At 40.2% G+C, this 14,894-nt stretch overlaps 1 protein-coding gene across 5 annotated transcripts in view; it reads left to right on the top strand.

Moving 5' to 3' along the window:
* The window catches only part of PAM (peptidylglycine alpha-amidating monooxygenase), a 262,884-nt gene that overhangs the window by 123,330 nt on the left and 124,660 nt on the right, over positions 1 to 14,894 (top strand). For all 5 annotated transcript variants that reach the window (XM_075932068.1, XM_075932066.1, XM_075932070.1 and 2 more), the window contains exon 4: positions 6,123 to 6,180. In XM_075932068.1, coding sequence (XP_075788183.1) covers positions 6,123 to 6,180 — 58 coding nt within the window. The remainder of the gene's footprint in view (positions 1 to 6,122; positions 6,181 to 14,894) is intronic.

The raw sequence follows: 14,894 nt of genomic DNA, 5'->3' as shown, positions 1-14,894 counted from the left end.
TAAAGAGAACATAGTGATGGAGTATCACAAATAATATAATGACCTTTAATATTCACAGATTTACATTTGCTATCTTAATAGTAAATTGAGGTGGCTGTAAAAGTTGAAGTTTCTTTTCTAAAGAGATAACAAGCAAAGTAAAATATATTTTATGTCTAATTTATTTTAAAATGAATGAGAACAAAATAGTGTGTTTTCCCAAATTGTTTATGTAATATGGACTTTCGTACTTTCTTCTATTGGCCTTTTGCTTTCCTGGATTTGTGGGGGGTTTGTTTGTTTGTTTTTGGTAACATTCTGGCTATACTTTGGATACTGAGAGAAGCTACTCTTTCTTTTTATTTATGTAAATCATCTTGCATTGTTTTGGTGATACATAAATAATGAAAGTAATAGTTTCCTTCTGCATCCTTCACAGATCTTGTTAGAAGAGAGGCACATGTATGCATGCACACACCCTACCTTCAGTAGAGAGAGAGGAAACAAACATAGAAAGGACAGAATTATTGGTGTTCATCCTAAAATTAATATCCCATGCAACTTTGTTTGTGGAGAAGAATATGGGATATCAACATCTGGAGCTTTGTTAGGACATATGTGGAGCAAAGAAATAGAAAGCTGAAAGGAGGAGGAGGATCATCCAAGGAGCACACTGATGGAGAAATTAGAGAGGAAGGAGGAAAACTGAGAAAGTACGGAGTAACAGAAGGCAAGGTAGGACAAAATTTCAAGAAGAGTGTAGTGGTGGACTGTGTTGAAGACAGCTGACATGTCTAGGAGGATGAGGATGGAGTACTGGTTGTGAGACATGACTAAAGTGCCACTAGAGATTTTTAATAGAGCAGTTCTAGTTGAGTGTGAGGGGTGGAACCTGAACTGTAGCGTGTTCAGTATGCAATTGCAGAAGAGGTCTACAAATGCAAACAGTGCTTTCAGTGAGCTTAGAGATAAAAAGGAAGAAGAAAAGTAGGATGGCAGATGGAGAGGCAAGTGGGGTCAAGGATTTTTAACATGAGAGACACTAAAGTAAGTTTGCATTGTTGGGAAAAGAGCTAGAGGAGAGTGAGAGGTTAAGGAGAAGAGGAAGGGAGGGGATGAAGGAGCCTGGAGTAGATAAGGGGATAGAATCAGTGGTACCATTCTATCTCCCTAGAACATGTTAGGTTGTGCTCCTAACAGCACATTATCTTCAGCAAACATTCTTCATCCGAACAGTTCCCAGTGATGCTTTATCTTGCAAAAAGAGAGAAGTTGTACAATATTCTGGCAAAACACAAAATATTCCAGAACTTGTTGCAACTTATCAGTGACAACATTTTTGTCTCAGAACAAATACAAATTAACCAGGGGACAGTCATTTTAGACTTGATTCCGATTAACAAAGAGGAATTGGTTGCAAATATAAATGCTGGAGGTAATTTGGATATGATGATAAAATGGAAGCTATCTTGATTCTGAGGAAAGGAAAAAGTGAGTGCAGCAGAATAAAGACAATGGACTCCAAAAAAGCAGACTTGAATAAATTTAGAGATTTGGTAGGTAAGGTTTTGGGAAGTATCCCCAAGACAAAAAGAAGTTCAGGAGAGCTGGCAGTTTTTCAAGGAGAAAATATGAAATGCAAAACTGCTAGCTATTATGATGTGAAAAATAGTTAGAGGGCACTATGGCTGCTTTAGAAACTCTCTTTAATGACCTGAAAATCCCACAAAGAGCAGGAACATGGACAGATTGCTGGGAGGAGCACAAATGACTAGTACAAACATTTTGAGAAAAAATCAGAAGGGCTAAGGCACAAAATAAGTTACTCCTCTGTCAGGGGGTTATAAAAAAGCTATATAAAGTGAGTCTTGACATAAATTGGAAGAAAGAGGCAAAGAAAAGCTAAGGTCTTCTATTTAGCATGAAAGGAGAGCTACTCATAGAAGACATCAAAAAGGCTGAGGCGTGACTGATTTGCTTCAGCAAATCAGATAATGAACAGAATCAATGTTAACAAAAAGAGCAGTATAGAAATGTAATAGATATGTAGCCGTGTTAGTCTGGTCTAGCTGAAACAAAAAACAGGACTATGTAGCACTTTAAAGACTAACAAGATGGTTTATTATCTTTCGTGGGCCAGATCCACTTCCCACAATTTGATCTGAGGAAGTGGGTCTGGCCCATGAAAGCTCATCACCTATAGAAATGTAGACTTGAGCTGGTGCCTGAGTTCTCACACTCCTCTGTTGTTGGGCGTCGGAACCTGGGCTCTAGCCCCAACGTAAACATCTACACTGATATTTTTAGCTTTGTAGCCCTAACTCCACAAGCCCAAGTCAATTGTTCCAATCTCTGAGAGTCCTCGCCAAATATTTTTCTTTGCAATGTAGACTTACAATGTGGTAAAAAATTGCCAAGAAAAGTAGTATCATTCTGAAATGTATTAACCGGAGTGTCTCATGTGAGACCCAGGAAGTAATTGTCCTGCTCTGTATGGCACTGGTGAGGTTTCAGATGCAATACTGTATGCAGTTTTTCACATACATTAAGAAAGATATAGACAAATAGAAGAGTCCAGATCAGAAAAATAAAAACATTAAAAGGTTTAGAAATCCTGATTTAGGACAGAAGATTAAAAAAACTGGGTGTTCCTGTTATAAAGAGGACAATTATGCATTGTTCTCCATGTTCACTGAAGGTAAAATAAAAAGTAATGCACATAATCGGCAGCAGGAGTGATTTAGGTTAAATGGTGGTGGTGGGAGGGGATTCTAACTATGAGGGGAATTAAGCACTGGAATATGCTTCCAAAGGAGGTTTTGGAAACCCCATCAGTAGACGGATTTTAATAACAAGTCGGACAAACACCTGTCGGGGTGATCTAGGTTTACTTGGTCCGACTCATCACTTGAGGGGTCTGATGAGATGATCTCTCGAGGTTCCCTCCAGCCCTCATTTCTATGGTTTTAGGATTCCAAGATCTTCAAATTTGGCAGGTGCTTTAGGACTGGCAGAGTACCAGATTGGGAAACCCTAAAGCAATGGCTGTGATTAATTCCTTCCTTTACTGTGTCATCTTTCATTAGGTTAGAGCCTGAGCTTTCTGACAGACTGCTTAGGAGCTTGTGGCAATATGCTAAGATATAGAATACTTGTTGTTATGAGAGTAAGTGTTCAAAAAGAGTGGGTGTGAATGTGTGTGGTGATAGATTGCATTGTGTGTAGAATGACGAAAACCTTTCCAGGACATTGCACTGCTTGGTAACATACTTTAATAGCAAGGCAGAGAATCACATTGGTGATTTAGCAATAGGTAAAACAAATGCACATCAAACCACCTCATTTAATGCCCCGAAATTTCCAATGATATTCATCCAGAAGGGGACCACTAGAACTACCTCCTGTGTAACACAGGCCATAGAATTTCTCCTATGTACAGAGCCCAATAACTTGTGTTTGGCTAAAGCATATCTTCTGGAAAGCATCCAGTGTTGATTTGTAGAATCCAGGAGACACGGAATCCACCACTTCCATTGGTACTTTGTTGCACCAGTTAGTCACCCTCATTGTTAAAATGTTGTGCCTTTTTTCAAATTTTAATTTGTGTGACTTTAATTTTCACTGGTTAAAGTCTAGTTGACTTTCAAAACACCGAATAAAGTTTGCCTCTTAACTGACTTGAAGGTTTTTTTTAAACTATGCTGTTAATGATCCCAAGGATTTAATGAAAAAAAAGGTGAAGTGTTGTTCTTTCCGTTTTTTTAAGTTGTGTTTTCAGTATCGACTCCAGAAAGGCACCTAATTAGAATATATGACTACACACAATATCAGCTATATCATCCACCCTTCTCTCCTTTTTTGTAGCTCCTGGCAAAAAACAAAGCAACTTAGCATATTGCTTTTTCTTATATATAATAGCTGATCTATATAACAGTATTACAAGCTGTCCTCCCTCCTCAATTATATCTGATTATTATTTAAGCATTTTCAATGCATCTTGTCTGAAATTATATTGTAAGCTCTTTGGGATAGGCATATTATCTTTCTATAAGTATTGGACAGTGCTTATCGCCATGGTTGCCTTGTCCTACTGAAGTTTGTGGCCACTCTTCTAATAAAAACATCAACGATCTCTCTTGTAAAGAAATTAGGACCTATAAAATATTCATTTTAAGGTGCTGTACTGAATGGTATTTTTCCCCTCCCCCCCATGATATCGTAATATAAATATGATATTGCTGGCTTCAGAGACAAACTACAGGTAGTCCCCGGGTTACATGGATCCGACTTACATCAGATCCCTACTTACAAACGGGGTGAGGCAACCCTGCACTAGCTGCTTCCCCCCAGCAGACCAGGGAGACGCGAAGCTAGCGCCCCCCTCCAGCAGACCAGGGAGATGCGGAGCGGCTTTTCTCAGCAGACCACCTCAGCTTGAGAATAAAAGACTGAGGGAAGTGAGGTGTGGGAGAATAAAACTGAGCTCTGGAGAAATGTTTGGCTAGAGTTTCCCCTACAATATGTACCAGTTCCGACTTACATACAAATTCAACTTAAGAACAAACCTACAGTCCCTATCTTGTACGTAACCCAGGGACTGCCTGTAATACGTTGCGATATAAAGAAATCATGGTAACAAGCTAATTTACTATAGCAGCAACTCATATATCATACAGTCTCTTTGGCCAAGCTCTTACAGAAAAGCATTGCTATTAATTGTGACTTTTGATGGACAGTTTTTATTTTTATGGCACCTGTTCCATAACCAGCAGGCAAAGACAGGATTGACTATTTAATTCACTTTGGGTCTAGTCCAGTCCATCACATCATTATTCTGTGTTCTAGCATAATTCACATGTGATAGCAAGCATACACCATGCTCAGAATTAGTAGGCTATTGCCCATTCCACTGATGGAATGGTATTTTGATGGAATATTCCACTGATGGAATCCTGATATTATCGGATTGACAGGAATCTAAAAATTTCCATTTAATTCAGGCCACTTAAAGTCCTATCTCAACCCTCAGGATAAACAGCAGATTTGGCAGACTCCCTTTAATATTTTAGTCCTTTTGAGGTAAAGCAATTTTTTAGTGCTTTTTGGAAGCTTTAAGTTTTTACAGAAAACCCAACTTTCCTTTAGCATTGTTCTTGTTCATTCTTTCCACCCTATCCTTCCCTACCAGTGAATTCGTTTGGAGCTGTGGGTACTCAGCAACGTTGAAAATATAGCTTAAGGTGCTCATAGCAGCACAAGCAGTTGCTGATATTTGACCTTGGCCACTATCTTGGGTTCATTATGACTGCAACTGAAGTTTTAGTAGTTCGTTTAATTTTAAAGTGTCTACTTGAGCACTTAGTTTTTAAGTGATTGGCATTTAATGCTAAAACAAAGGTTTTAGAGTCCCAAAAGCATCAGTAGAGACTTGAAGATGGTAACCATGAATTACATGTGATGGTTGGACTTACTATAACATTTCATGGGACTAGTCTCATTATGTCTCAAGGGAGCAGCGACCTAATTGCTCTTGGAAAGTGATGGTATCGTACAATTAACGGGTGAAGAGAACTACAAATAATATTTTATGCTGCTTCTGTTCTTGTCCTGATGCCCTGGCATAATTCCAGTTCATTCTAATTGGAGTGAGACACATGCATTAAAAAGCACATATAGTTTTTAGATTGCTGCTGCACATGTTTTCAATATTAATGTGCTTCATGGCTGAAAGAGACCACTTTTATATAAGTCTAGGAACAAGGAAAGAATTACTGATTCAAGTAGATGTGTACTCAGCCATGACTTAGTGGGTTTTTTTTAAACTACAATAAGTTATAGATTACAGAAAATAGAGAAAAATTATTCAAAAGTCCAATAACATGTCATTTTATTTGGTATGTTTCTTCAATTTACTTTGGCTGAATAAGAAGGCAACAATTTGAAATTCTTAGGTGCATGGGTTGTTGTTTTTTTTTTGGGGGGGGGTAGGCTTAGTAAATAATTTCTATGGCCAGGTTTCTGAGGATATAAATGTGGGTAATTGCTTGTTTCCCATGTATCAATAAAGCAGAGTATGAATGTTAGAATTCTTTTTCACAAGATACAATTTTAAGATAATTTTTATTCTTTTGTTTCTTTAATAGTCTGATACCTACCTCTGCATGTCATTACATCTGCCAATGGATGAGGAAGCCTATGTAGGTGAGTATGAGCTATGTGGAAAAACCTGATCAAACCTTTTTTAAATCATTCCACAGCTATCTTTTGACTTATAAGTGCTTAATCTTTTACTGTCAGAGTTTCTAAAATGCATTCATCATACCTAATGCAGAAACAAACTAGAGAGAGCCACTTAGAGTCAAGATACCAAACTGTATCTGGGGAGATTCATGAGTAATAGTAGTTAAGGAGCTGCATGCAGATGCCTATGGCAGCTAATACCAAGCAGTCCCTTTTGTAAGGTATTGGCTTTCTGTCTGTGGCTAGATACTTAATTCCGCTCTGCTGAATAGACTGTTTATTTACCTACTGGTACAGGCGGTAAATCCTCTGCACTTACCACCAACAATGTGAACAGTAAGATTTTACTTGTCTGCAAAACATTTTTAGTTTTATTTTTTTATATATATTCTGGCATGAATTAGATGACAAGTAAATTGACAGGACCTACTACAGCAGTGCATCAATGTTTAAATCAAATAAGTACTTCAGTGAAGTAAGCACCATCTGTTCAGTATGTCGTCTTGGGTAGCTTTAATTTTATTTCACTCTCCTTCTAAACAATCTAGTTATTCAGGAAAGGGAGGAGACAAGCAAATGGTTCATTTGACTGAAGTTGGTTTCATTTTTATGATGCATTGTAAGCACCAGGAGATTAAAATAATTGCAAAGATAAAGTACCTTTCTTTTTCCACTTCCTTTTGCCCGAAGGTGTCTTAGTGCACTATCTGAGGTGATAGTACATTGGTTGAAAAATATGTATAGTTGCTGGTGTCATATTTTTAGAATTCATTTTCATATGGCATTCCCTACTACAGGAACTGATCCACAAATCTGCAGTACAGCAGTACACTAATATTTTTCACCTTATAAGTTTCTAACTGCCATAGCAAAAGTAAAAGTAAAGTAGGAACTGTCAATAAATGAAGCAGCTCATGACCACAGCATTATTTTTTGGCTGTGAGATCAATGCCTATAAAGAAAAACCATGAAAGGAGTAGTTAATTTTTTTATAATCTATTACTTGCCATACAGTGCATGTAGTAGACTGTGTTGCTTGAGTTTGATTAGAAAGATGTGTATTAACTTGTCTTACATTATAGGCAAATGTATGTGTAGTACTTAAAAGAATTTCCTTCCTTAGGAAATGTATAGTTAAAATCATTTATATTGTGCAGTACTTTTTTGTAATTTTGTATTTACAACATTAAATATGCGTGAAATGCTTTATTGTTTGTCCTTTGAGAGTGACTTACCAAAGAAGCTTGGTTTAAAACACCCCACAAATATAGGCGAATTCACAGTATTTGTGACTCATGTAAGGCAACAATCATAATACAGATGAATCCCTTCCCATCTGTGAAAAGGGAGAGGCATAGCTTTTTGGGTATCTGTGTTTCCTGAGAAGTTGCTCTATTAGATGGTTTAAGCCCTTTGTATCACTTGTTCCATAACATACATCATTTACAAATGGATGTGTAATGGCTGAGTTATTTTAGGTGAGTTAGAAATTCCAATTTCCAGCATTTAGAATGATTCACTGTGCTTCAGTCAAAGTATGTATGGGAGATTTTAACAACCCTGCAATATTCCTATATTTTGCCCTGTATTGATGTTTCAGGCATCTTAGGTCTCTAGTGCTCTTGCCTCCACAGACATTGTCATTCTAATTTTCCTTAAAATGACTTTTTTCTTTCCTTTTAGTTCTGTTAGCTACCAGTAGACAGCAAAGAGCAGAGACTCTTTATTCCCTCTTCCTCACATGTGGTTTCGGTTTAATATCAGAATCTTGGGGATGTTCCTTTGTGCAAAAAAATGGCCACAAGAGTCCTCTATCAAAATTGAACAAGCTGATTCCTATTTCTAGGGGAATATTCCTATTTCTAGGGAAAACAGACAAAAGTATGTTTGCAGTCCAGCCTTCAATCTAGACACTATTTGAGACTATGCAAATTAGCATTGAAATTTTAATATCATGGGCTTCAACATTGGCTAGCCATTTGAGTACTTTCCCAATGTCCCAGGTATACTTGAACAACCCACACTGTCTGTGGTGCCATATTTTCACTGCCTTGTTTGGGCATATTGGCTAGGTTACAGCTAAAACTGGTATGCCAACCTCTGCTGCCATCACATCTTCAACTGCAGTATAGGCATTCCCTGAGACAGATAGTTCATCCAAATAACTCATAGATTAATATTTCACAGCTCTTTCTGGAGAAGGAATGTTGCTTACCTCCATACTAGGTGCTCTGGATGATTATTAATAATGCAACAGTTAATATTATATAGACTCAGTGACATAGAGTGTGAGGCAAGGCAAAGCTCATATAGATCCAAAAAGAAACTGCTCTAGTTATCAATCGATACTTAGGAGAACAAGAGAGAATGGTTCAACAGAAATAAAATTCTCAAACTGCAATTATCGTAATTTAGGATCCCAAAATAGAATATTATATTTTACAAGCAGAAGAGTTTGTTCTAAAAACAAAATGTGATATACTCTATTTGCTATTTACAGTGGTGTTGTAGTCATGTTGGTCCCAGGATATGGAAGACACGAGGATCTAAAGAAGAGCTCTGTGGAGCTCAAAAACATGTCTCTCTCACCAACAGAAGTTGGTCTGATAAGATATTACCTCACCACCATGCCTCATTCTAAAAATAAAACATTTGGAAACAATAGTGTCACACTTGCAGCTATATCTAGAGAATGTTGTGCATAGATAAAAGCCACAAGAGTCCTCTATCAAAATTGAACAAGCTGATTCAGAGCCAGTCCACAGAATATATTGAGTAGCAATTATAAATTAACTCTTCGTCAGCTGCTGTTAGAAGAGGAACTTTACAATTAGCTGCTAAAAAGTCTCAGAAGAGTAGCTGTGTTAACTGTAACTTTAAAAACAATGAGCAGTCCTGTGCACCTTATAGACTAACAAATTTCATGGGTAAAGCCACAAAGGTTCATGACCTAAAAAATTTGTTTATCTCTAAGAACTGCTTGTTTGTGTAATTGGCTGGTGTGAGTGTTACTCTAATGGCCTTTTTTTAGGGACAGTTATGTATATTCTGGTAGATGCTGCCCATTTACTGTATGATGCTCTTGGAATAGAGTCAAAATGTCAAGTTTGGATTTTTAGTGGTACTTGTCGAGGTTCCACCTTTACCTCTCTTCCAGGCCCATGCATCTTGACGAAAGCCCATTTCTCTTTTTGTTGGGTAAATCTTACCATTCATTTTAATGTTGAGCTGAGAAAAATATGTATCATGTAAAATGAAATTAAATGCTTGTCAGGTAAATTACAGGTGAGGAGAATTGTCTTGAAGGGTAAAGTAACATTCACTTTAATGATGCTAAGGACTAGTCAACTGTCGAATAAGCAAATGCTTATCGGATAGTCAGTCAACTAGTCGATTTCCCCCCTGTTTTGGTGCCTCTATCAGCTAGAGGCAGCAATGTGGGGGAGGGGGGAAAAGAAGGGGTACTTCAAAGCAGCAGCACCACATAGTTGAGCCAGGGGATCAGCTGTGCGGCACTGCCCCTTTGAAACACGGAAGTGGCATGTTTCCCCAGTTCTGGAGAAATGCCGTGCGGAACCTGGGATTACCTCGGGAGTCCCCCGCTGACCCCAGGCTCCATGAGGGCAGTGTGGCTTTGAAATGCACAAGAGCCCCCTTTGGGACTTTTGTACATTTCAAAGCAGGCACATCCGCATGCATCCTGGAGTTAGGAGGACTTCCTGCTGGCCCCCAGCTGCCTGCGGACAGGGTTGGATTACCCAATAGGCAGACTAAGCACGTGCTTAGGGCACCAAGAAAGCAGGGACACCCCCCAAAAAATGAGATTTTACGGTATAGTATTGTTTTTATTTTGAATTACATATGCCGGGGGACCATAATCTTTTCAGTGCTTTGGGCCTCTAAAGGTCTTAATCCAGCCCTGACTGCAGAGTTCCGCATTCCTCCTTTGAAATGTACAAGAGCCGCAGAAGGGGCTCTTGTACATTTCAAAGGAGGAATGCGGAAGTGCCTATCGAGTAGTCGATGGAAATTCCACTTGACTAGTCAATTAACTGCAATTTAACATCCTTATCACTAATACACTTAAAAATCATATGTATTTTCTCTAAGTATCTTCATAAATGCTTGATTGTTTTTATCTGAACAAATAGAAAGTGTCTTCACTCCATGACTGGTGCTGGCATTGCTACAATCTGTTTTTGACTACTGAATTATAGTCATAGCTGAAGGGTATTCTACAGACACTCAGAGGAATTGAGTCTGACAGCAAGCCACTCAGCCAAGAAATTTGACTGTCATCTTCATCCCTTTTCTTTTGCTCACATGGCTGACCAGTAAATAAATGTCTTTTTCTTATTGACTGGTGGTAAGCCTTTATCTCTCAAGCTGCACTATACAAATGTGATGGAGCCTATTTGCAGATGGAAATCATTTGACTGACTGATTTTTGTCCATACTCAGCTCCTGAATAGTGCTGATTTGTTACCATATGTGGCTTGGTGTCCCAGGCAGTGGCGTGGGCCTAGTGGTTAGGTCCCCGACTTTCCTGGTGGCAAAGGGGTGTAGCCCCTGCCGCTGAGGCCTGGGAATTCCAGGTTCTTTTTTGAGGCCTGGCCCCAAGGGTCCAATTTCCCCCTCCTCAGTGAGGGTTCCTCGTAGGTTCTCCCCCTTAGAATCCGGGGAGGGGTTGGTAGGCTTACGTGCTCCTGTGGCTGACCCAGCAGACGACTCTGGCTCAGGTCCTGCAGACAGCAGAACCAGCTTGTGTCTCTTCACTGGTCAGCCCCTAGCTGAGCCAGCTTCCTCTCTTTTATCCTCTCTCCAGACCTGGCATTGGCTGCAGGTAAAAGAGGGAAGGGCTAGTTGGGCAAAAAGGCTTTGTTTAGCCCCTGCACTGCCAGGCCCTCTGCTCACTCCCTCACACCATAGTATTGCATGTTTAAATATGCTTATTGCTCAGGTAACAAACCTAGGTTCCTTTTTAATTCATCAGTGACAGTTCATATATCCAGGCCAGTCTTGTTTACATTCCTGAAAAATATGATCCAAAATTAGTAGTAGTAGGAGATTATGTAAATGAAGGATGAGAGTTATAAATTTAATATTTTTAAAGATTAGGAAAGGATTGGTTATTTAAATTGTTAAACTAGCCACAATTAGGATCAACTCCACCACGTCTCTCACAGTTCATAATACCATTGATGGGAGCTTTGTTTTGGGAAAGGAGGCACGGTTTCTTTATATAAATACAGATATTCAGTATATGTCCCCATTATTAGTCATTTTAGTAACCAAATTAAGAAAGACACTCTCTGGAGCAAAATGTGCCACTGAATCTAATGCATATTTTGCAAAACTGTCTCTGAAACATAGGCAAGCTTTGGTTAGAAATCTGATGGTGTTCCAGTGCCCAGATATAACCATATCTCTGGAGGCCATTAGACTTCCTGCTGCGTGGCAGGGATCCTGTGCTGGAATGGCAGTTTCTTGGGGCTGCTAGGCTCCCTATGTGACCCAGGGTTCTAGAGGCTTCAAGGGACACTGTCAAGAGCTGGGAGCCTGGAAATCCTGGTACCATCTCCCAAGGTCCTCAGCTCTGGGGCTGCCCACCATATAGACTGCCCGAGGTTGGGGACTTTCACACTCCAGAGCCAACTAGCTCCCTGGGTTGCCTGCTTAGGAGTGATGTGGTTGGAGTTGGAAAGAGACCTAACTTAGCAGGATGACTTTATGATCATAGCAAGGTAAAGGCATAGGTGTGATGGTTTTCCTCCTCCATCTTGTGATCATCTGCAAATATCATTGCTCCTATTTCCTTGTGCTATACAAACTATCCAAGGCTATGTCTACACTCGCGGCTTCTTGCGCGAGTAATATGCAAATGAGGCTAAGCGTGGAATATTGCCGAGCCTCATTTGTATACCTAATGAGCCACCATTTTTTTCAGAAGAGGCTCTTGCGCAAGAAAGAGTGTCTACACTGCCCCTTCTTGCACAAGAAAAACCCTCTTGCGCAATGCCGTACTAATGTTTAACAATTTTGCCTAAAGTGCAGATCTGTGGTTTAAAACTGTGATTGGATGCACAAGAGGTCAAAGAAGGGCAGTAGATGTAGATGTATCTGTGTAGAGGCTGGTGATTTCCTGATGTTTCTCATGCTTCTAGTGCCCAGGATTTAGTGCAGGGTGCAGCTGGAACACTGAACTGCAGGTCAGCAGTTTAGAGAGCTTCCTTTGTGGGCTTATACATTCTTTTCTCACCATAAGGTGGGCTTGCAAAATTTATAAACCCCTTCAGCCAGAAAATCCACTTAACGTCCAGACCAAAGTACATTGAGGTCAATGGGAGCCCTTCAGATAACATTGTATCAGGTTGTTGCTCTAGATATGCATGTTTACCTAATTATCAATTATTTTCAACTTTAGACATAAATAAACTTTTTACTTAATGTTCTCAGCATGAAGTGTTTTAATAGTTGGTTCTGTGGCTTAAATCAAAACATGCCCAACAGAGGACTGAGACAAAACATCAAAGAAAAAATAATTCCAGTCCTACAGGCAGTCCCTGGGTTACGTACAAGATAGGGACTGTAGGTTTGTTCTTAAGTTGAATCTGTATGTAAGTCGGAACTGGCGTCCAGATTCAGCCGCTGCTGAAACTGATCAGTTTCAACAGTGGCTGAATCTGGACGCCAGTTCTGACTTACGTACAGATTCAACTTAAGAACCCCAGGCATCCCCAAGTCAGCTGCTGCTGCTGAAACTGATCAGCGGCTGATTCCAGGAAGCCCGGGGCAGGGGCTTCCTGTAGTCAGCCACTGGTCATTTTCAGCAGCTGCTGACTTGGAGACACCTGGGGCAGAGCAGCTGGGGTGCTGCTGGGTTGGTCCAGTGGCGCCCAGAGCGGCGCTACCGGACCAACCGGCAGCACCCCAGCTGCTGTACCACAGGCGTCCGGAGCAAAGCCGCGGAGCACGGGGGCAGCGGGACAGCCCAGACGCGCCGTGGCTATCCTGCTGCCCTTGGGCTCCGCGGCTTTGCTCTGCTCTGCTCCCCGTCCCCCAGGTCTGCAGACCAGGGGGAGGGGGAGCAGAGCAGAGCGGAGCAGAGCAGAGCGGAGCAGAGCAGAGCGGCGGAACGCACGGCCAGCTGACAGCCCAGACGCGTCTGGGCTGTCAGCTGGCTGCGCATTCTGCCGCTCTGCTCTGCTCCGCTCTGCTCCCCCTCCCCCTGGTCTGCAGACCAGGGGTGGGGGGAGCAGAGCGGAGCACGCGGCCAGCTGACAGCCCAGACGCGTCTGGGCTGTCAGCTGGCCGTGTGTTCTGCCGCTTTGCTTCCTCTCCCTGGTCTGCTGGAGACCAGGGAGAGGAAATGCCCCGTTCGTAACTGCGGATCCGACATAAGTCGGATCCGCGTAACTCGGGGACTGCCTGTATTGATATCAGACCAGCAAGTAGTTAGGACACCTATTGGTACCAGACCAATATCGCTACCATTCTCTTCAGTGTATAACATAACATTCAATTTCAAACTGTTCATTATTGTGAGAATTTAAAATCAGGTATCAATTATGATAGACTCTAATCAATTAAAAAAAAGTTAAAAGCAATTACAGATATTATACTTGCCATAAACCTCCTATTAATTTTTATGATTTTGCAGTTATATTTTCCTATTTAAAAAAAATCTCTTAAAATTTTAATTGTAGTTATTATAGATATTAATTAAAATGCCAGGTTAAAAAAAAATGTACCGAGAAGTCTGATGCGTGTTTCTTGGTTAGTTTTTATTTTTAACTATGTTGCCTTTAATTTTTATGTTCTTAAACCCAGGCCTTTCTATATATTACTCAGATTATACTTTCTACATATATCAGGGTGTGTCTACGCTGCACCCTTAGCTCGAAATAAAATAGGCTATTTCAAAATGTGGTACATCTACACAGCACCAAATTTTGAAATAACACAGTATTTCGAGACATCCCTTATCCCTTGTGGAACGAGGTTTACAGGGATGGTGAAATATCACGTCCACTATACTATGCAATAGTGAATGCATTCAAAAGATGCGGGGTAGTAGCTGTTTTGGGATACCTCTGGTATCCCTTAATAGCCTTGCAGTGTAGACATACCCTCAGATTCTACAATAAAGATTATCCTGTTTATACAAAGATAATCCTGTTTCACAGTTATAAACCATTTATGACCACCTTTAATTATCAGTAACACTTTAAAATGCTTATGAACCAAGTTTAGAATGCCACATAAATGGCACATGGCCTCATTAAAGAGTTAATTATAATTTCACTGTTCAGCCCCATGATAAAAAAGTAGGAAAAAAGGTCTTTAATACAGAATTGTTCTATGATTATGTAATGAGTAAAATTTGCTGGCAAAAATATTGTATGTTATTGCTTTGGACATTTGTCGTGCTGGCAAATGGTCTATAGATAAAAATAAAACTAACAGCACCGAATACATATTTTTAATGTACCCATTACACTGTGATCTGGATGCTCTCTATGCATGGCTTAAATGAGATCACTAGCATTTCAAATGTGAAGAGGAAACACACAATGCTATTAGACAAAGACTGGAGAAATTTGAGCATTGACCTTCACACTCCTATCCAGGGTTTCGAGGCAGTCATTTACAGAAAACCTTGGGCAAGGTGGCCA

The sequence above is a fragment of the Pelodiscus sinensis genome, chromosome 6 (genome assembly GCF_049634645.1).
Source record: "Pelodiscus sinensis isolate JC-2024 chromosome 6, ASM4963464v1, whole genome shotgun sequence".
In the NCBI taxonomy this organism is placed as follows: Eukaryota; Metazoa; Chordata; order Testudines; family Trionychidae; genus Pelodiscus; species Pelodiscus sinensis.
This window is presented reverse-complemented; position numbering and strand designations above follow the sequence as displayed.